Source organism: Ciconia boyciana, chromosome 3 (assembly GCF_034638445.1).
Source record: "Ciconia boyciana chromosome 3, ASM3463844v1, whole genome shotgun sequence".
Classification (NCBI taxonomy): Eukaryota; Metazoa; Chordata; class Aves; order Ciconiiformes; family Ciconiidae; genus Ciconia; species Ciconia boyciana.
In genome coordinates, this window is record NC_132936.1 from 55,407,676 (window position 1) to 55,430,841 (window position 23,166).

The 23,166-nt window shown below is 37.7% G+C and overlaps 1 protein-coding gene across 1 annotated transcript in view; it reads right to left on the reverse strand.

Annotated features, from left to right (window-relative positions):
- FRK (fyn related Src family tyrosine kinase) overlaps positions 1–23,166 on the reverse strand; it is a 52,841-nt gene that overhangs the window by 18,604 nt on the left and 11,071 nt on the right. The window contains exons 2-4 of the mRNA XM_072855721.1: positions 11,198–11,319; positions 3,793–3,956; positions 2,996–3,164 (exon numbers count right to left, since the gene is read on the reverse strand). Of these exons, the coding sequence (XP_072711822.1) occupies positions 2,996–3,164; positions 3,793–3,956; positions 11,198–11,319 (455 nt within the window). The remainder of the gene's footprint in view (positions 1–2,995; positions 3,165–3,792; positions 3,957–11,197; positions 11,320–23,166) is intronic.

Sequence of the window (23,166 nt, forward strand, 5' to 3'; positions counted from 1 at the left end):
GTAGAACGACATAGTTCACAAAATACAGTGACAAGAGATTCGGTATTATCTATATAATTTATCAAGATGGCTTTGAGAATCAAAGTCTTCATTCTGAGCATCACTGAGTGCAATGCACAACTTCTTTATCACAGTATTAGATCACAAACTCTCCACTATCCAAGCATCGTATCCAGGTGGGGCTTGTGTCTGCCCTGACTCAATATAACCCACTGTGAAATCAATGAGACTACTACTGTTGACCTTAACAGGAGGCAGTCTAGAGTGAAAAAAGCAGAGATGGAAAAAGTATTGATTAATCAAGCCCTTTTTCCCAGCTGAACTATGATACTACAAAAAGTATCACAGTTGAAGGGGCTTCTTCCTCTGTACTGTGCTAGTCTGTATGTAATAACAAGTTTGCAGTGAATATTATGTTCATTCCAGTGTAAAATTTATTTTTTAGCTAACAAACCTATTGAAGACGTTTATGTGATCATTTTTTATTGTTTTATAGTCTTTTGTAAGTGCATTCTTAGGACACCCTATTATAGAAACCAAAAACAACGGAACTTCTTTTCCTGCTCATGTCACTCTAGAAGTATTGTGTTCTCTGTGTGCTTTATCAACAAGATATTAAAAGGATAATGAATTGAATGACAGTCAAAGAATGGATCTCCACAGATCAGTTTGGCCTTAAACACATTCAAATCTGTTTCAGATATAAAATTAACTAACTCTTCCTTTTCTTCACGTAGAGTATTAGTGGCAGTCATTGAGCTGATCAGCATCAAAAAGAAAAAAAAAGAAATTTTTTTAAAAAAAAAAGGTAAATTGCAGCTGGAACTTGCCACTAGTGCTTCACATATTTCTGCGTAGTCTTGTCAGTTCTAACTGAATCCATTACTAAAACAGAAGTTTGTTTCACGGAGAAATGATAATATGTACTGTCCCCCATGTACTGTCCCCATTATAAAGAAAGAAAAGCTGAATTAGAGTTTTGAAATGAGTTATTAAGAGAAGGAGATGAAATATGATTAAGATAGCTTCCCATTTTTGCATATGCAATACGAGATAAATGTCAGCTCCACTTTCCTGCTAAAGAAAATAAGTAGAAATGCATGCACTGCAATTTGTTGAAAATCTAATTATTTTGTTTGATGAGAAACAAATCTTTTCCTAGAGTGCTAATTGCCGCATACTTTCTTAAAGAGGAAATAAAAGACAATTTCTAAAAGAAAATTTAATGTCACAAAAATTTAAGATAGCTTAGTCTTGTTCCTCATTTCTGCTTCATTAGTTTCATTTTTAAAATATTGTTTAAGAAATTTCACACTTTAGGAAAAACCCTTCTGTATTCTGTAATAAAACAGACTTGTCCAGATGTTGCATTAAATCACTAAAGGAAAGTAAACACAGATGGAAATATTAGGTTCTTGTCATATGGAGAAGAAAAGCGGGCATCACACTGGACTGTTTAAACAGAGATCTAGCATGTCAGAAACGTGAAGCAAATCACTCTATTTACACTTCTAGGCTTGTTCTTCCTTTTAGCATCATACTTGGAAAAAAATATGGTTACCACCTCGAAACAGCCCAATAAAGATCTTCTGAAAACAACAGGACATTTAAAACATCTGGGCTACATGAAGAATCTGGTGGAACTGTTTAACCTAAAGAAGAGAAGACCAAAGAGGAACTTGATAATAGTTTTCTAGTATGTACAACACTGCTGTAAAGAGGAAGAAAATAATAGTCATGGCGTATAAGAGAAGAGGTAATGGGCTTGTACTGCAGAATGAAAGATTCAGGTCAGACACAAGGAGAAAAAGACTGTTTTCAGACTTGTGGTTTCAGAAGTCAATAAAAATAGGCATATGGATCCCTGTCACAAGAGGTATAGGCTTAGTGGATACTGTCTTAGGAAAGAGAAATGGACAAAGAGATTTCAAGATGTTTTCTGTGTTTACTGGGTCACTAGGGAGACGCATCAGTTCACTGAAAAAGTATGCTGTCTTTCACATGAATTATAGAAGGCCTTTAGTCTGAGCAGTTTTTCTAATTTCAGTTAAGCAGAGAAAAAATGGTGCTTATTTGCTTTCAATTTGCAAGTCCCAAAACACAAACAATATCCTGATACAAGACAGCCCTAAAACACCTGCTTAAATTCCTCCCTGTTCAGGAGACCATTCAAGCAGGGCTCAAGCATATTTAGTTGTTCTTCTGAATCAAAGATCTGAATCTGTTCTGCTTCCTGAAACATAATCATTAATGCCCAACACAAGCTTTTTCAATTAACGGCAACTCGTTATATTGTTATCTCTTTTTAAAAAATATGTATATCATCCAGACTACCTTTCTTATCTATGTGGTTCTTGCCATCTGCTTACAGATATTTTATGTTGTCAATTTAAAATGCACAAATTACTTGAAGTTAATGAAAAATAATTAAGAAAAATGTTAAAAGCTGTATTAGTAACAAGCCTATATTATATGCAAATGTTGGATATTAATGTTGTGTATCAAAAACTTTGAGAAATTTTATTCAATCAATACTAAGATTAAAGCACTTTTTAAATACAAACTTAACATAGTATGTATTCTATATTACCAAAGGAATCATTATAATATAGCATCTAATCACTAGAAGAAATTCTACAGATGACAAACCAGTAGTAAATCGATTATTTCACCTACAGATGAAATGTAGTCATTCAATTCCATACAAGCAATATTGTACAAAAGAGATGGCCTTGCTGGGGTTGCCTTTTTATGTAATACAGATGTTGAATAAGAATGAGTTCAGCTCATACAGAAACAGAAATCTGTATAAAATTGTAATTCAAAATACCAAAGAATATCTGGACCTTGAGCTTTACTAACCTTCATGTTTAAGTGCATGGATTTTAAGAATGGTTGCATAGATCAATAGGCTCTCTTTCAGTAGCATTTAAAAAATAAAGGGACACCCTTGCTAACATTTCACATTATTAGCATTTAAGAGTAAATTACATACCTGGTTTTAATGTTTTGACTGCCACAGGGGTGGTATTATTCCACAGTCCTTCCCATACCTCACCAAACTGACCAGATCCTAATTTTTTCAAAAATTTCAGAGATTGTCGGTCTATCTCCCACTGATCGACAGTTTTATATGACAAATCAAAAATAGTAGGAATTTGTACCTGGCAAAAGAAAATAAATAATACAGTACTTGAGACTTCTAATATTTTTTCAACAGCATATACAAGTCATTGTTAACTATGTCATGTAAAGTTGCAACTGATATAACTAATGCTTCCTTAGAGTACACACACGTGATAAAGTAAGCCGAGAACATAAAATGCAGCCCACATCCTGGGTACTTTTGTTAGAAATAAGAAATACTCTAAAGAAAATATCCTGCCATTAAAAGTAAAAATTAGAAATCATGCCTCTAGCAAGCTTTTTGAACAGTGATATATTGCTTGCCTGAACCTTGTGGTTTTGTCTTAGTAATTACTTATGGACAGCTAGAGTTATGAAGTTGGAGATTTCATCTCCATATACATTTATAAAAAGGTATTCATAAATCATGATTCGGCATATTTTCTCCTCCAGACACACAATGATTTGTTCAAAATGGCATGGTATTTTATTATTAACATGTCAGCTTCAAGAATGAAACTGTAGCACTACCCAGCACTTCCTGGAAGTAAGTAATCATCAACATTTTGAAATGGTAGAAGCAGATATGGGGTTAACACCTTCTGACTGATATCTGATGAGTTAGCTTACGAAAAATATGTTGGTCAGTGTAAGATCCACTCTTACCTTTAGGCATGGCTTTCTGAGAACCACGCAGAGGCCATCACTGTTCTTACTGTAATAGTCAACAAACTCATTCAGAGTTTTGAAAGTTTTCCTTTTGCTTAGGAAAAAGCCTCCTTCATCCAGCTTTCTGATCCTGTAGTGCTTCACAGATACACCATCAAAAACTAAGAAGATTTAAATATATTAAGTTTCCAGGAATTATAGCAATGGTACAATATAGCTTACAGCCAAACCATCATAATTTTCCTAAATGTATTTATGAGAACCTTAAAATAAATTATTTTAGTTTCAAAGATGACAACTATACAAAAATCTCTTTCAAACTAAAGCCCACTGTTTAGATAGCTTAACATATCTATCTAGTCTATTTGTCTTTAACCATTCAGGTTCGGAGATTCTTGCTTGCACCATAAGAACTGACGCAAAAATACATAAAGACTTCTTCTGTAAGGCAGCTCATATTTTCAATCTTTCAAGACACCAAAACCAGCCAGGAGCACCTAACTCACAGTAATCATTTAAACAGTTTTTAATATTTCATTTATCAGTGTTAACATTGCAAATAGCAGCTGCTGGGCTGGCAGGCTTTTTAAGAGCAAACAGACATACCCTCCACATGGCCATGATTCTCTGGAAAGCACTCACATCTTCCATGGGTTTTATTGAGTTTTGTGTGTGTTTGGAATACGTAAAAGGCCAATAATGCTCTGGTTTGAGTAGCTGATGACTCCCTTTCCATTGAAATGTGTTTTATTCTCATCTATTCTTTCCTAATCAACAAGACCTTCTCTCTTCACCTGCTGTAGGTTATTTACCTGCATGTCATGACACCCAAAGTGTCCTTCCTTGTGACCGTCAGAGCACTCTTTGGAAGTGTCAGAAAGAAGGCTGGGCCACTGCATGCTGGGGCTAGACCTGGACCAGCAGCAGGCCAGAGATGGACAAAAAAATGCACTGTCCTAGTATGTTATCTAAGGAATATTAGACTTGTAATTGGCATTTCTGATGGCTTTGTCATATCTGGCTTAGAGGGGTGGTCTCCAAAGCAGAGTGTGTACAACACAGGGAGTGCACAAGACAATCCATTGGGGTGTGGGAAAAAAGTATTTTTTGTGCAATTAATAAATAAAATAAAATAAATATTTTTAAAATACTGTTTATTTAATCTTTATCTCATCCTTTTTTAATTTCTCTTTTTGTGTATGTTCTATAATGTATGTAATCTATCAGTACAGTAGTATATGTATATAATTTACAAATAAATAAATAAATAAACTAACAAATAGATATCAGGGTTAATGCTCAAAAATCTTTTTACTGGTAGGGGTGCACAATCAAAAAAGTTTGGAGAAGACAGGCTTAGAGTTCTTTATAAAGGAATATCAGCAGCAGCAACGGCAGGCTGAGCGTCAGCAGACAGAGCACTTCTGAAGAGCTGGAAAGGAATTTAGTCTCTCATGTGGGGTGTCATTTAACATGACGCTTCATGACTGAGACATCACTGTCCATTTCCAGTGGGCAATGGAGAGCCTATGTTACACACTGAAGGTAACTGATTTAACTCCTGTCAGAGGGTTATCCCACCCTGTATTTAATGAAACAACACAGTGCTTTTCCATGATGAGTGAGAGAGCTCTCAAGGGGAGGGGGATGCTCCAGTTGCCATCCTGGTCCTCATCACCCAACATTACACCAGGTGGCTCCTTCCACACCCATTGATTTCAGAGATTACCATTACTGTCCCCTTCTCAGGGCCCTCATGCAAGATGAAAGTCTGAAAAGCAAAAGGGAGGCATAGGGGATAGGCCTTCTGCTGTTTACCTCCAATATACCTTTTAGTAGCCAAAATTCCAGCAAACATATTCAATTTAGTCATGTTGACTAGCGGCTACTCTTACTTAAATAATTTAATGGAAATATTTTTCAATCCTAGAAGCAGCCTCAGTCTGTTACATTGGAAAATCTAATTATCTAAAAAATTGTTATTTCTCTCCCCTGGAGATATTATAGCTGATAGATCCTTGATATTGTAACACTGCATGAATTTTGGCAATCACTTTGGTTATGCTAACAGAAGAATACACAGCTACCTACTGCGTGTAGAAAAACTTATAGAAAATTGTGGGTTGCATGCAATTAACAAAGCTGATATAAAGTATAATTTCTCTCACTGTTTAAGTGATTAAGTTAAAAAGAAAAATCTCTCCTTCCTTAAGTACTGTCACATATGATCAAATATTTTCCTACTGTACTGTGCGATTGTCATCCCAGGCCACCAGAGGGCATACAGGAGCTGTCGAAAATATTAGAAGATTTTCTATCTGCCACAGGTAATATTTTGAGAGCTGATTTACCAACTTACAGTTTTGCATGAGGACCAGAAATAAGAATATTTGTAAATATAACTCCACAGTATAAAGATAATTACACTGTAATTTTCAAATGCCATTTCTTTTTAATTTAACACCTCATAATTAGTATTTTTTAATTATAAAATGCATGTATATTTTTGTGATGTATCATTTGGAAATGGGGCTGAAGTAAAATGAAGGAAAGAGTAATTCAGTAACAACAGACTAGAAATGTAATGACTTTTCCAAAGCTCACAGTAAAGTGCAACTGGCCAAAGGAATTGCTATTTATGACGAATAAAAGGCCAACAGGATGATTGTGTTAATCCAGTCCCAGTTGTATATCACAAGTGATAGTAGTTTGACTACCTGCTTTATTTATTAGCAGCATTATAATTATTACTTGTGAAGCAGCTAATGTTAATGCAAGAGTTGTTTTGAAGAATGTGCTATAATTTCTTAAATGAGCCTTGTATGAAGCCTTATGATTGGCAGCATACAGGTCAGGCGGTGATGTGTGTGGAGAATCTGGAGAAAATTTCTGCTCTAATACCGTCTTTGCTTGTGGTAAGCAGTGGAGATTAGTGCAGTGTTTGACAGGGGGCTGTTTATTTGTATCCCAGGGCTGAGTCTGGCTGCATGAGTCCTGCACGGCACACTCGCAGAGCTGCAGCAGGGTGCAGCTCCTCTGCCCAACACAATACAGAGCACGCGTCACTCAGGGAAGAGCTAGCCATAACCCCCTCGGTGCTTCCAGTCATCCTTACATCCATGCCAGACTGTTTAACAGGACAGGATTGCAACTTCAGCTTCACACATTTTGACAGCAACTAGGTTTGAAGGCTGCAGCGGTTGTCTCCTCGACTTGCCCTTCCTAAAAGAATCACCACTCCCCATGAGATTTCTTCATGGGTTTGGCTTAACAGAAGCATTCTCCTCTCCCTGCTTCCCATCTTCATAAGACTGGGCCATGCAGAAGTAGATTTTACCACCCCAAGGATAAGAATGAAATAATTTATTACTCCTTTCCCAGAGCAGCAAAATTCATGGTGGCATCAGCAGAGTCAACATCTTCACCAAATGAACCATGGAGACACTAAGGCACCGTTACCGCCAGTGTCCCAACATCTCTCCTATCAGCAGTCCTCCCCCAGCACTGACAGCGCAGGGCTGCTGGCAAGAGCTGTGCTCGGTCTCCATGCCCAGGGTGGATGTGGGAGGAGGGTGGCTTATGAGATCACCCTCACCAGCACAGAACGGGTGCAGGGGCTACTCCGAAATTGTTCTCCTGCTACAGCCATCATTTTGCCACTCCTATCAGTCTGCTGCCTTAAACTATTACCTTTTTTTTCCTATGCTGAAAGCCAATCTGGCCTAGAGGAAACCACACAATCTTTTTTAGGAGCAGGGAAAAGGATGGAAGAAAACACAAACCATTTACATTGTCATTTAATGCAATCAGTCTTTCAGATACCGTTATTCAGTGAGGAGGGAAGTAGAGAGCCTCCTGCTATCATTGGCAATGACACTCAATTAAGCTGAGCACATCTAAATTATGGCTTTTAATTAAAAAGAGGCAATGTCTAAGATGGCACCAACATGTTTAAAATTTAATACATTTCACACCAGATGCTGGAGTCATCAACATAAAAATCTGTCGACAACATGTGCATTTTTAAAATGGGAAAACCTATTTTTAAAATGTCAAACACTTTAAAATGATAGCAACACATCTCAGTGGCCTATGTGGTTTCATGTGCTTTCCATTTAACTGTTCACAGTTGAGAAAAACCTTTCTGAATATGACTTTTTGTTTTTAATTTAAATAGTAATTTATCATCTAAATCTTCCAAATTGTGAGTTTTCTCATCAAGGCAAATTAGAAGGGAAAAGTGCCATTTTAATGAAAGGTAGGGTTTATTTCTTTTTCTTTTTTTCCCTAAGGAGATCCATTTGTCTCCCTCATTAACACGAAGTCTCTTATACATCGCCCATATGAGTATGAAATCAAGCATGAAAGTCATAAAATCAGTTTATGGATGCTTCGGTAAAAATCTTCCTTTTCTACTTCTTTTCCTTTTTAGGTTTATTGTACTTAAATGTTAGGCTGGACAGAGACTTACAATATTTTCTTAAAGACCTTAATTCTGAAAGCCAGGTTGTCACTCTTCTAGTCATTATCACCTATCCTGGAGTGAAACCAAAACAGCAACAGCAGGTAGAGCAAACCCAACCAGTTCTACAGAGGATGGGAGTTTGGGGGTCTATTCTTTCTGCACTGAAAAAATTTGAAACAGAAATTAGGGATATATTCCAAAATACAAGGTTGTGACTTCTCCCCTGTCAGTGTATCAGCTGCCATGGAGATAGAAGCCATCCAAGACCTCTTAAAAGAAATACTTCTGAATCACTATTCCTCAAGGAAACACTGCTTTTCTGCCTCAGCTTTGAGTGTCTCATAACTCCTTCTGATGCAACAAAGAGAAGAGAGTCAGAAAAACTGTTTTCTCCATAGTGTCTGGTGGACTAAACAACCTTCCTTCCAGTTAATTCTCCCCACAGTACAATCCACTTCATCATTTGCTTTAGAATGCACTAGCTCTCCCAAAAGTAGACATAAGTAATGAGATTATGGACATACAATGTCTGGACCATTATGTATACTAATAGGTTGGAAGCAAAAAAGCTTGCGCAACACAAACAGACACCATTCAGTCAAGCCTATTCAGTAAGCAGCAAATAATATTTAGCTCTTCAGGATGAAGTAGCACGTTGAGGCTAAATTACGTTCAAGTCTGGGAAGCTGCTAAAAGATTTAGCAGCAGTGGTAAATCATGTCATTAATACTCACTGTCTACAGACTGCTTCAGAGTCTATTCTCTTTCTTTGCCTAAAAGAGCACAAATGTTTAATAAATCTGAGATGACACACATATACATGCATATATGCTCAGAGGACAACCCATCTTTGTGCATGAAGGAGGGCTGGCTCCTGTAGCTGGAGCCTTGCCTTTGCTTATATTATGTTCTTCAACACCACTCTTCCCTTCCTTCAACAAACAAACCAGCATGGAAGAAATCCACACTGATGGTTTCATATGTTACTGTTATCAGCCATAATCAAATCTCCTGTTCCCAGATAAGCTTGTATAGAAACCTGGAAAATGTCTACTACAAGCTTTTATAATTGAATCAAATATACTAAAACAGATAGAATATAGTTTCTATCCACGATTTGTAAGGAAAAAATTAAACAGCAGCATCAAAGGATGTTCTCATCCTACCACAAATGCCGGCCTAATATTTATTTTCATTCTCTTGGATTTTCCTCTGTGGTACTTCATAGTTTAAATAAGGTAGTGCTGCCTTCATGTTAGAGAAGTAGTCAGGATGCAGGGTGAAGAATTAAGATTTTGAATCTTTCCCAGAAGGCTATAGTTGGGGAATAACAAAAAGAAATTGCATTTCCACCCCTAGGTGCACAAGCACAAGATTTTTCATTGATCTTTAGTAAGCTGTCATGTATTCAAGTGCCAGCATTAAGCAGATAATACAGGCCTATCTATCCTTGCCTGCATAACACCACACTGTTATCGGTCTAGCCCCGTCCTTGGACGAAATCAGTTCACTGATGAAGAACACGTGAAGGAAGCTGAAACCATGTAAGACAGGGATAAGTCAGCATATAGAGGGAAAGCATTTTGAGAAGTTTGTGGCTATAATACAGTCTTTGGATAAAACAGTGTACACACAGGGGCCAGTTCAGTCACAGTTTGGGAGCAGTCTGATTTGTTGCTGATGTTAGTTTTCTTATCAGAGCCTTTTGGCAAGAACAAAACTTCCTTGAGGGCAAACTGAAGACTATGGAAGGAACTTTCCCAGAATACTGTATTTATTTCATAAACTTCCCTGTATTTCACTCCACAGGCAACATATATTTCTTTGTCTTGGAAAGAAAAACAACCCTCCCATTACCACAAGACATTGCGGATATATACCCTTTCCTTATGATTCGGAAAGAGAAACCAAGAATGTGTCAAAAGTTCATTAAGCTGCTTAATGTGTTTCTGTGTCATGCTCAGAAGGTGACTGACACATAAACATCCAGGCAGAAGAGGAGTCAATATGAAAGAATCTGGTTATGCACGAGGTGCCTCTCATTTTACTGACGTAATTCTGCACATGACAACTTACGGTTTATTCACAAACATCAAGAGTCTTCACTAGCATATGGAACTATATAGGTAGAGCACAGTAGGAAGTTTGGGTGTATAGCCCTGTTGTCTCAGGGACAACATTATACTCTTGACTCACACTTGTATGGCAGCTTTGACAGAAAATGTTCACGAAAAACAACCAATAAACAATCGTGTTTACTATCTGACAAATATCTATGACATGAAAAAGATGACATGTACATGATATGCAAGTAAAATTATTATCAAATAAGTGTTCTTATTAGATAGTCTTTCAGATTCAAATAAAGGACTTCAAATACATTTCAAACCCATCACCATCATAAATCTAACTTTTTACTGATGTTTACAACAAACTTTTCAATGAAATATGACTGATTCTAAAGTAGAGCTTTGAAGATCTTCCTATCATTTTGCCCATGAAAACAAATAAATATAAACCTAAGGGTGTGCTCTAGCAGAAATCTCATTTTCTTAAACTGCAGATATCTGCCAACATGGTTTAATTTTTATTTTGTGTACTATTCAGAACAGTAGTGTACAACTGTAATGTATTTTTTGGAATTTTAATCATGAAAATAGTTTCTATTTTAAGGCAGCTGGCACACTAGAATTACTAAGCATAAGAAAGTTAATTTCTGTTCTGAGCATGTTAATAAACAAAGCCTACGAAATAAATGTTAGTAAAAACCCAAATTACTCTTGCCAAGTTTTCTTTATATATCTTCTGGGAAAGAAATATTATCATGAACTTAATTTCATTTTCATGCCCACAGTTTATCGTTCTCAAAAATGAGAAAGTCCAGATCACCTGAGAAATTTTTAAAACATTGCTTAAGATGAAAAAACTAGAATATACCTGAAAGTGAGTATTCGCCTTTTAGACTTTCGCTTTCTCGAATTAGGAAGGCTCCTGCCTGGTTTCCAGGGTATGACAGTTGTCTCTCGGCATCTGCTCGTTTGATTGGGCCAAAAAACCATCTGAACAAATAAAAAACATTAATTTTACCAGTCAGTGAAACATATCAGGAAGACAATTGAGTTTTTATAAACATGCTGCATATTTACTAAAAGATAATCTGTGCTATGCTAATTAAATTCCAATAGCATGGGGGAAAAAAGCCAACAAGAACTACACAACAAATTTATTGCTAGAAAATATTGCTTACATATTTGAGTGAAATCTGGATTTTACTGCTGATGGAAAGTCCTACTGATTTCAAGGGAATGAGAATTCAGAAGTGACAGACTAGCCTTGTTCCATGAAAAATTCACCAAGAAATTTTGCCAAGGCTGCTGCAGCAGAAATTGATGCCAAGTCCATTGATGCCACTTGAACTATGTAGAGGTGCAGGTGTGTGCTAACATCCTGACATCTTAAAAGTCAAAGATCCCTAAAACTGCAGAAGGGCTCTCAGATTCCAAGAGGTGAACCACCCTGCAGCCTTCCCCGTTCCACTGTGTCCTGGTTTCGGCTGGGATAGAGTTAATTTTCTTCCTAGTAGCTGGTATAGTGCTGTGTTTTGGACTTAGTATAAGAATAATGTTGATAACACACTGATGTCTTAGTTGTTCTAAGCAGTGCTTACACTGGTCAAGGACTTTTCAGCTTCCCATGCTCTGCCAGGTGCACAAGGAGCTGGGAGGGGGCACAGCCAGGATAGTTGACCAAACTGGCCAAAGGGCTATTCCATACCATATGGCGTCATGCTCAGTATAGAAACTGGGGGAGTTGGCCAGGGGGCAGCAATCACTGCTCGGGGACTGGGTGGGCATCGGTTGGCAGGTGGTGAGTGGTTGTATCACTTGTTTTTTCCTGGGTTTTGCTCCTCTCTTGCTCTCTTGTTGTTTTCCTTTTCATTATAATTTATTTTTTTTCTCCAATTATTAAATTGTTCTTATCTCAACCCACAAGTTTTCTTACTTTTGCTCTTGCAATTTTGTCCCCCATCCCACTGGGAAGGGAGGGTGAGCGAGCGGCTGTGTGGGGCTTAATTGCCAACTGGGGCTAAACCACAACACACTGCCACGTTGATATCTCAAATGAGTTACTGGCAATTTTTCAGCTCTGCTGCTGCTAGACAAACAAAACCAATATGTCCCTCAAGTCACAGCAAAGATCTCAACAACCCTGTTCTGTAACAATCTACTCCTATCTACGCCATTTAAAACATATTATTCCTCTCTCACTAAACCCTGTCATTTACAAGGACTTGTTCAAGCAATAGTTTTAGTTTGCTCCTCTGAGGGTACTATTTAGCTCTTTTGCTGCTTTGTGCTGAGCATAAATTAAATGGAAATAAGACTGAGATGAGTCAGCATTTTCAACTGGGGCGGCATTCAGCTTTCATCCAACAAACATACAAAGCTCTTTCCAAGATTAGCTCCACCCCTTGTTTGAAGCAAATGGTGATAAATAGTTATCAGAAATATGCCATATACTAATAGGAGAACTGCTTTTAAATTAATCATAGCTAAACCTATTATGCAAATTTTTAAGATAAATCAATGTATTGCACTACAAGGAAGTTGCCTATTCAGCTAACTACTTGATTTGTCAATTACTAGTGAAAAGTACAGAAGGAGTCATCAACAAACTACTTTAGTATCTGTAAGGCTTGTAATCACCAGGAGGAATGGAGGAAATAAAGGAGAACATTGGGCAACACCTTGGCTGAGCAAGCAGGAGGAATGAAAAATGGTTTTGTATGAATGAAGAGGAAATAAAAAGAGGCAAATACAGACAGCGCTAACCTACACTGAATATGCTTTGTTAACAAAAGAAAATGAAATCCAGATATTCTGGACTGCATTCCTGTCCTCTGACTTGAAGATGATTTGGATAAAATAGGCCTTGATACATCTTTGGCAAGGAAAGGAATCTCATTAGAAAGCTGGAATGTGTTAGTAATAATTATAATTAGTTAAACATGTAAATTAATTCAACTAATTAATTAAATTATTTCATTAATTAGACTGTAGAAAACTAAGTCATCAATAAATGTTCAAATCCTTGACTGAGGTTCTCATCAAAGGAATGAGAGGACAGAGTGCAAGCTCAACTCTATTCAAGTCCCAAAGTAAATTTGTCTAATTTCTTTCTGAAATTTCTAAATATAACTGCTCTGAGAATAACATCTGAAAACTAATAAACTATATGATCTGAAAAAAAAATTGAACTGATAGTTTTCTCCTTAAGTTATAAGATATCACTTACTAATGTCTAAAGTGACTGATTCTCATAAGAGCGTACAAGAAAAGGTGTTTAATTTTGTGTCTCCTTTCTTCATGGGTTAAGAGGATAGCATCGTCACAAAAGGATTTCATTTTGTACCAAAGCCAAAAGAGCTTCCCGTTAGCAAGGTTGAATTTTATGTTCCGGAGAGTCAAAAGTATAGTCTTTACATGACCCAGTATTTGTGCATACACTACTAGTAGCTCATATTGCTAAAGCTGAAAACATGAGCGGTAATACAATGTATGTGACAAGAGGAAATTGTTGGTTTATTTGGGAAATAAAATTTAAAGCAGTATTACACTTGTGTATGTAAGATCATGTCTACAATACAGAATATGATTTTGGAAAAAAACCCAACATAAGTGTATACTGTATTTAGGCACATGTATCTGTTCCTTTGACTTCAAAATATTTAAAATTATATGTTTATTTTTCTTGTTGGGAAAACTTCATTTAAATCAATATGAATCTACCATTAAAGATTATATGGAGGATATGTAATATGTAGGTTCTGGCTCCAGATAAACTTAGCAGTTAAAAACATCCTGACTTGCAAAATAAGATAATTAGAGCAACAGTATTTGAGAAGGTAAGTGTAACTGAAGCAATTATTATGGAGAGTGAAAATTGGACATATATTGTATATTACCTCATTTGCCTGACTTCATATGATCTGATTAAAATGTTTCAGAAAAATATAATGAAAATTACTTTTAATAGCATTTGAATATGGGATTCTTAGTTCAAAATCTTTGGGTTTGCAATATTAATCATACAGTACAAAAAGCAATACTGGTTGTGAAAAAATAACCCCTTAACCTCAAAGCAAACAATTAATTTGTTATTCACTTTTTTTAACAAAAGCACATCTGAATTTAAAGTACTATTTCCATTATAAATGGAAGTTTAAATTCCTTTTATAAAGCATGAAGGGCTTATTTCAATTTCTAGTGATTGAACTTATGCTTCAAAAGGCTTAATATTTTACTTCATCCAGAAGTGTGTATTTTAGAGGAAAAAGTACTCTAAAGAGTAATAATGAATCAAAGTAATTGCTCACCATGAGATTTTGTTCTGTGGGACAGGAAGGTCAGAACAAAACAACACCCAATCCTTAGTAAATCTATTTGGTTTTTATAGCTCAAAGTTAGATGGAGGTTTTGAAACAGAACACTTGGAAAAACAGGACTAAAACATCAAGCACCATCCATTGCACGAGTTACTTGACTAGCACTTTCTCTGGTTTCAGTGTGCTATATTGGCACTAGACAGTTCAGGAGAAGGTTGAATTAGCAGTTCATACACAGTTTCACTCTGAACTTCAGCTCGCAGCCAGATCAGTTTGGGTCACGATTATCAATGCAGGATCAGCAGATTACCAGGTATAACACAAATGAGTGCATTCAGACTTGGGCATAGCTTCCATTTCTAGCAGGAGCTGTCTGGTTAGCACAGCAGTAGTGCTCTTCTGACAGTGAGACCCCGGAACATGCTTTCTTGGCCAGCACTGCGTCCAACACCCCATCCTTTCTCCCTTTTCAGTGTAGGATGCCAGATCTGCTTTTGGGGGATTGTTTCTAGCAGCTTCCTCAAAATCCTTTCTTTCTACCATCATTCATAGCTCTCAGGAACCCCTTCATTAAAAATTCCAGGCTACTTCCAGGTTACTTCTGGCCACCTTATATAGGAGGACTTTGGGGACAGAAAAGAGGACTTTCATGTAGGTCCATAACAAACACAGTCCTTACTTGGTGCAGATGATGCCCAATACTAGAGTACCAGTGAGGTTTGTTGTGGTCATTCAGAGCATAGTGATCCCATCTCTATTGGTCATCGATTCCACTGGCAGATTTTTGACCACAGGATCGACAGCTGATAGACACATGTATCATAGCAGGCTTTGTCATGGGATGTTCCCTGACTGTGACAGTATCACTGCTGAGACCCATACTCCTGTCCTATGACCAAGGAAAGGATATATCTTCATCAAGGTGAATGCTGGTGGTTATTCTCGAAGGGCAAATTTTTTAATAAACAGATATCATGTCACCTGTGCTCACTCCTGCCTCCCTATTCAGTCCAGCTTCAATCAAAATGGAGTGATGAGTTCAACAGAAGTTGATGGTGTTACTTGGCTCCATCACCACCTTTGCTCAGGAGCCCTCTGTCCTCCAGGTTGCAATGCACTGCTGATCTCTGTATAAATGTCAAAGCTCCATTTACCTGGCTCTGCTTTGTGTCTCCCTGTGCTTTGCTACATAAAAATACACTAAAATAAAAATAGTTAGTTCTACTTCTGCACTTTTTTTCTTATAGCAGGAAGATATGGCAGGAACTTTTAATCTAGAAGGTGGAATAGAGGAAGAGTAACATGGGCCAAAGGTATTGCGTGCTGTGTAGCCACTGACAGAATAAGCAAAGAAAGATAGGGCGGCAAAGTTCTGCAATGCTATACCACTGGCAAAGTTTTCAGTGCCTGGCAACATGCCTAGAAGAAGATAAAACCCCAGTGGAAAAACAAAAAACCACAAATATCCCCATCCAAAAAAGAGTATGCAAAATGAATTTTCTTCCCTTCCATTCTGTTCCCTCCCGTTAATGTAACATCCCTTTCTGATCATTTCCCTGTCATCAGTGCAATGCACTCATTTGAGGTAGAGACTGAAGATTTAACAGAGGATCTCAACTAATCTGGGAACTACAGGATCTTTTTCTCTCCTAAAATTAACTCTATCCAACACCCAAAGTTAAATTATTTCAGTTTCTCATTCAAATTGCAGAACACTGGAGGTAAGATAAGGCTAAAGGCAGAGGTCTGTGACATACTCTGAATTTTGTGAATGCCCAACTAAAAGGGAAAATCCTGAGGGCTGAGTCAGCAGTAAGGTATAGCCACATGTAGAAACTGTGATCATTACAATAGGAATGAGGAGGGAGGCAAGGGGAGAAAAATTGCTGAGAAGGACTACATATCAAGGTCATTCAAAGAGTGTGGAGGCATAACAGAAGAAATAGCAGGAAATCAGTCACATGACATTTATTTTCAAAAACACTGAAGATGTTAAAATGGACATCATGATCCTATCCTGGATCAGCACTTTGTGGCATGAGGGCATCTCACTTCTCATTTTTCATAAGTGCTTGCAACTGGGATTTACCCTCTCATGTTAGGGTAAATCTCATGAGACTGCTAAATCTCAGCAGCTGGGAGGATTTGTTGTGATTCCTGTGGTTCCCGACCAGAACTCTCCATTACGGAAGAAATGACGATGACAAACAGGTTAGCTGGCCCTCCAGTAGATTAACTGGATTTTTTTAACTGTGTCTGTACTGCTAGGCTATGAGGAGAATAAAAGATTTTCTAGACTAAGAAGAGCAAAGAATTACTGCAATTAGAGCAAAAGTCTTGGGTGAGGACAAAGAAAAATAGATACTGTATATATTGAAACCAAATATATCCCAGTTTCTTCTGGAATGCAGAAAGCTTGTGCAATAGCTAAAACAAATAAAGAAAAGCTTCAACAATATATAAATGTTACATTTTAAATGCCTTAAAATCTGCAGTCATAAAAAGCTGTAGCTGCAAAGTCAAGAACCCCAAAGCTAGGAGATGGCAATATTAATATTGCTTTCATGGCATCCACTCAGACATTTTCAGGAAAATCCAGTATGATACCATCTTTAATTACATGGCCACATCTACTGCTTCCTACAGTGTTAATACAAATGCTGCCCACTGAATAGTTACCCTCTATTTTGTTTTGTCATTGAGTAGATAGAGTTTATTTACTGTACGTTGTTTAGTCCTCGCTCTCAATACAAGTTATAAAATTACATGAATGGTTAATTTCCTAGCAGCCTCTATTGTAGTGTTCATGACTATAATATCCAAATGCTTTATGAACATTCATTACTTTATTTTTGTAGCACTTTTGCTTGTAAAATATTTTTTACAGCAGAGAAACATCACAGGAAGGGAGTAAGGCAATAAGGCATTATTATAAGATCTTTCTACTAATTTTGGATGTCCAGTTGGAAATGCCTAGGGCCTACCTGTCAGGGAATTTAGCATCGTACAGTATGTAGTAGTTTATTCAGAGAGCAATAGCTGCTAACTTCTGTGTCACAGAAGACAAGGAGAGGTGCATGGAAAGCTGAAGAGACAGAGAAAGAGAGAGAGAGAGATCCTCCAGGGTCTTATTCAGTTACTTTCATCATATGACCATCCTGTGATCACTGCCCTTACTCAGCACATGGAAACCTGAACAGGCTTGCATGTGCCACTCTTCACTGCCGTCATCCATGCGGGACAAAGAGGGCTGCTGAGCCAGCTTTTAATCCATGCCAGGTTTGCAGTCTGCTGTGGGTAAACACGAGTGCAGAAGCAGGGACAGGAGTTTACCAAGGGCGCCACCAGCACATCCTCTCTGCGCTGAGAGGAAGGCTCCAAGCACTTGCTGGGTTTTCCCAAAATATCAAAAATACAGAACGCAGCTGTCAAATTCTAATGGATATGGTCAGTTACCCCATATAAAGTGCAATTTTATTTTCAAAGTCTTGGTTAGCTTGAAGCAAAGTTCTCTTAGATAGCAAAAAAGCACACACTTTTAATATAGCAATCTCCCCTACCAAATATCAAGCCCTTCCTCCAAAGTACATGCACAAAGGATTTCTCATATTGTTCTGAGCCATGTTTTTTGCTTTCAGGGAGAGAAAGAGGCAGCCTGTGCCTCGTGTCAACCCTGGAAAATTCACATCCAATCAGGTAAAGCCTGGAAAAATTATGAGCAACTAAACAAGCTCTTCTGATAGAAAATATTAGGCTGCCTTAATTATAAGACTAATGAAGTAATATCATTTCTCCAAGAGCTGACATTTCAAGAAATTAGGAAATATCACTGTAAAGATGAAAGCCTTCCAGATATAACATAGTTAAGAAACAGATGTGCTTTACAAATCATGAACTGCGTGCGTGAAGGAGAGCGTGGGAGATGAGCACTGGCTGCTTCAATTTTCCCTTTATAGTCTACAGTGAACTCGATGATGGCGTTGGAAAAAAAAATGAGAAAAATCTGTAGTCAGGCTAAACCATGAAGATGAAAACTTGCAAAAGATTCCTTTCATGAGCATTTTCAAAAACACAAGCCTTCCCAGATATGGCACAAGACTCTACATAGTGAAAGGTCCAGGATTACTCTAGGGCTTGCAGACTCTCACTGTGCAGAGGCTGGAAAACCTAAGACTGGGTTTCAGGTCTTTTGGAAACAGAGCCCTTCCTCCTTACTTCCTTCTACAGGCTTGCCTGGGATTGTTTTTAATGTTGTCTATCTCTCATTGTCATTTATTATCAGATACTGAAGGATGCATGGGACAAAGACAAAATTTAAGAGGAAGGAATTTAAAGCTAATGATAAAGGAGTGCACAGGACACTGCAGGAGGGAGGGAGAAAACAGGACAGTAAAAATTCAAAGCAGAGAGGACCATAGAATATTATCAAGCAGATGGAGGGAGAGAAGGGAGAAAGTCAGAGCTAACAGGCAATGATGAAGAGAAAATAAAGACAAGACAAAACTGAGGACTGCATTTATTGCCCAAGGGCTATAACCTGCTGCTGCCTGAGCTGCTGCACCTGCTCAGCAAATGCTGGTTTCCAGCTTATCCTGCTCCCGCAGGGCATGTCTTTGGCAGCAATTTCAGTCCTACTTGGGGAAACGATTTCACAGAATATCTCTTCAACCAATTTCACAGACTAACTCTCACTGTAAGGACTGCTCTCTACGGATCTTTTCCCTTTCCCTTTCTTAGTTCTTCACACCACTCGTGTTTGTACTTGCCAAGAGAATACTTTAACATTCATTTTCATCAGATATTTATTGACTAGAAGCCACTGCTAAATGTACTGGTTTAAACCTTACTCGCCAAAGTACCATCAGCAACAAGTGAGTCAGATGAAGTCTTTAAAAAAATGTTTAGGTAACAACAGCCTTCTGTATCTACAGTAAATCAGTTAAAATCTGAACACACTGCAGAAAGTACCTGACTTGGACAATACTTGAAATAAAAAATCATTTAAAATGTACATGTATAGTGACACAGCTCAGTTCTGATTACTTATTTACCATAATCAGAAACCAGTTTCCTCCAAGTTAAACTAGAAATTCAGGTTTTCAGAGATGGTTATGTAGGGCAGCACACTTAACCTTTCGCAACAACAATGAATTTGCTTCATACGTGAAGATCTGAGTCATGTACATTACTCGGATCCTTGTTGTTGAATAACTTATCACAAATTAAAAGGAAGACTATCCGCATGCGTTGTGTGTGGGACCTGGAGTTTCTGAGTCTTTTCACAATGACAGTGGGTGGAATAAGTCTGTTTTTCTTTCCACAGGGGAAAACACAGAACATGTGAATAGCTGTGAAAAACTAAAGGCTCATTTCTACACTATGTAAGCAGCAGAGATCTATCGAAACGACAGAGCAGCATTAGCTTATGTTATGTATGTATGTAGAAGTCTGCCTCTATGTTTGAAAGTGACAGTCTGTCTGTAGCAACACACTGTAAGTTCCGCTGTATTTTCCGTATTTCGAGATCAACAGTGTGATTTTTCTTTAAATAGACATTACAATGCAAAATACCTAGTTTTGGAAAATAACAGATCCCATTTTGCTCATGGCTTTTGGATAACATTTTGCTAATGTTCTTGTCAACGGATTATAGCTGACTGGTTGGTGTTTTTCCATAAATACTAAATTTATGTTAGACTTGAGAGAGTTTTGTTGGTGAGATGGCAGAATATAAAGGGTGATAACGGAAGAGACATAGAAGCAAAAAAAGGGAAAGAAAATTAAGTTATACTTCTCTATATATTTTCTAAACAAAATATTATAGCTTAACTTATGAAGGCACTCAATCTGAAAAATCTTCAAATTTAAAGGTTTTTTTATTTCTGTTTTCAAATGGAGTTTCCATCAAAATATAAGCATGTTTTCTTTTCATTTTGTTCAGAAAGGATTAAGTTATCTGAAAACAAGACAAAATGAAGAATACCCTTCATTTTGTTTCAGGCCATGTTAAATATTTTGATTTGATACAAAACTAAAACAAAGGACTCTTGAGAAACATTGCTGCTTCTTTCTTCCAGGAGAAGGGAGCCATTTTTCCTTTCTCTCTTCCCATACTTATTTGATGATGAACGTGAGCACTAGGACACAAGTGGTACATTCATCCACGAAACAGGGGCTCTTTAGTTAAAATGAGGCAATTTAAACCTATGTCTCTAACACACCATAGTCACTATTTTGTTGGAATATACGAAGTGCATAGGTGCTTACATACAGTGATTTGGAGAATGTGCCACTGCTACAACAGAGGTAATCCTTTTGGGATTGAACGTACATGAGCTACCACCAAAACTGGGCAGAACCTTTGCTACCATTTCTTTTTTTCAAGCACCTACCCTGGCAGACTGACCTTCTGTATACCTGAGACCCAAAAGGAGCCCCAGGTTGCACTAAAAAATCACTGGGGGAGCCCAGCTGAAGAAACTGCAGGAGATTATTAGCTCGTGAGAAGAGGGCAGCAGATGTGTCAAAAAGGACTCTGAGCCTCTAAAGTCTGTTTTGGCCCAAGAAATATCTTTGGTTTGTGTCACTCCATTGTTTTTGTTAGAAATAATAAGCTGTGCCCTAAAGAAAGGGCCTGCCAGGGCTTTAGCGGCTTTTACAGTAAGTAACTGCGTGGGACTGTTTGGGTAAGGTAATGTTCAACAGTGAGTAAGTGTGGTAAAACCCACCACAGAGGAAGGCATTTCCTCTTACAGTCTAGAACAAATTTACTGTCTTGTAAATGTAAACACAAAGATTACTTAGGCATTAGTCTAAAAAATACATGACACGTTGTGTATAAACCTTTTTAGTAAGTACTTCAGTAGGCCATAACTGTACTGTCCTGTGATTCTGTTGTAAGGGATTATGCATAATACTACATTAATTTTTCAATAGTTGATAATAGCAGTTGACTGTGCTGGAAACATGGAAATTAATTTGCTCTGAGTCTGCTTCAGGATGACAAACCTTTGCACCTTCGGATATTCTTGCGCTCTGTAATGACTGGGAAGTGACTATTTCTCCTGTAGGGATTATATTACAAGGCCAAGTGCATGAGCTCTGTAAATTAGCATAGCTCACCCAATACTAGTTTCACTGCACAATAGGAACAAAAGATAATAAACCAGCAACCAAAACACAATCTGATAGAGTTAATTTGAGGAAATCTCCACAAAATAAATCTCATCCTGTGAGCCCCCACTTCACTATTGCATAATGAATTGCAACATTTGCCTTAAGTCTCCACAATATTGGTCATCTGCATGCTGTATTATTTAATGTGCTCTGAAGTTCTATATGAGAAAATAAACGGTAGATGAAAGTGATATCATATTATTTTTTCTGTGGTGTTTTAGTTACATAAGCCCCTGGTATTCCTCCAATTTAAGAGACTAAAGTCAATCATCAAAGTTTGTTCCCAGTAGTGGTTTTGTACCTGGATAAGGACTTCATCGCATTTAGAACTTGTTCTAAAACAACTTGTCTTTGGGGTCAATGAAAGGCTACCATTGGCTTTAATGGGCATTGCTTTGAGACGTTGGGTGTGAAATACAGCCATATAGTCACCTCTATTCAAAAAAACTTAAAATGTGTTCCTCAGACCCTATTTCTGCTGCATAGAGTCTTCCAAATAGCATTGTAAAGTCTAGCATCAATGCTAGTAGTACCTGTACGCATTTGTTAACACATACATGAACAAAAGTACTGATATACTGCCATAATATACTCTAAAAGTAGCGATAACTCTGCTATTCATAACAACTGAGGAACAAAGTTGAAACCTTGAGGTAGCCTTAATGTTAACATGGTACAGAGAACACTAATAACATCAATTGATTTAACATTAAGGGAAACTCAAAAGGACAAGAAAATGTTCAATCATACATTCACTTAAACCATTACAGCTTCCAAAAGCACTCAATTGATTTTCTTGAGAAAATCATTCCTGAGAAATTATTTTCTTTTCTCACAGAGAAACTCACCTCAGTACAGAAGTAATACAGAAACTCTCGGAAATAAAAAGCCCCCCTTGCCTGCACAGGACACTGGTTGCAGAGCAGACCTCTCCATCCATTTTGTGCAGAGCTCTCTCTTGGACATTCACTTGGGTACATACCTCCTCAGCCTATTGCCAGCAGTCTGAGCAGACTCGTGCCCTCTCTCAGGTCAACTTTCAGTGGAAAACCACCAGGTCACTCTGTCCCCAGGGGGACTCGGAAAGGAACTGTGCAGTCTGGCACCCCCAGGTGACCCTGAGTCAAAGGACAGAACGGTTCTTTCACATGGGGACAAATTTCTTAACCAAATGGTGTCCCAGTTTTCAGGGTGACAGATGGGAAGGGTGACACACTAAAGACACCTTTGACTTCGAGAAGTAAAGCTGGAGCACATCAAACTCCATATCAGTGTGTATATTATCAGCCCAAGACCCACACACATGGTTTCTTTTGTAAGAGATCACAACACCGTGTCAGAAAGC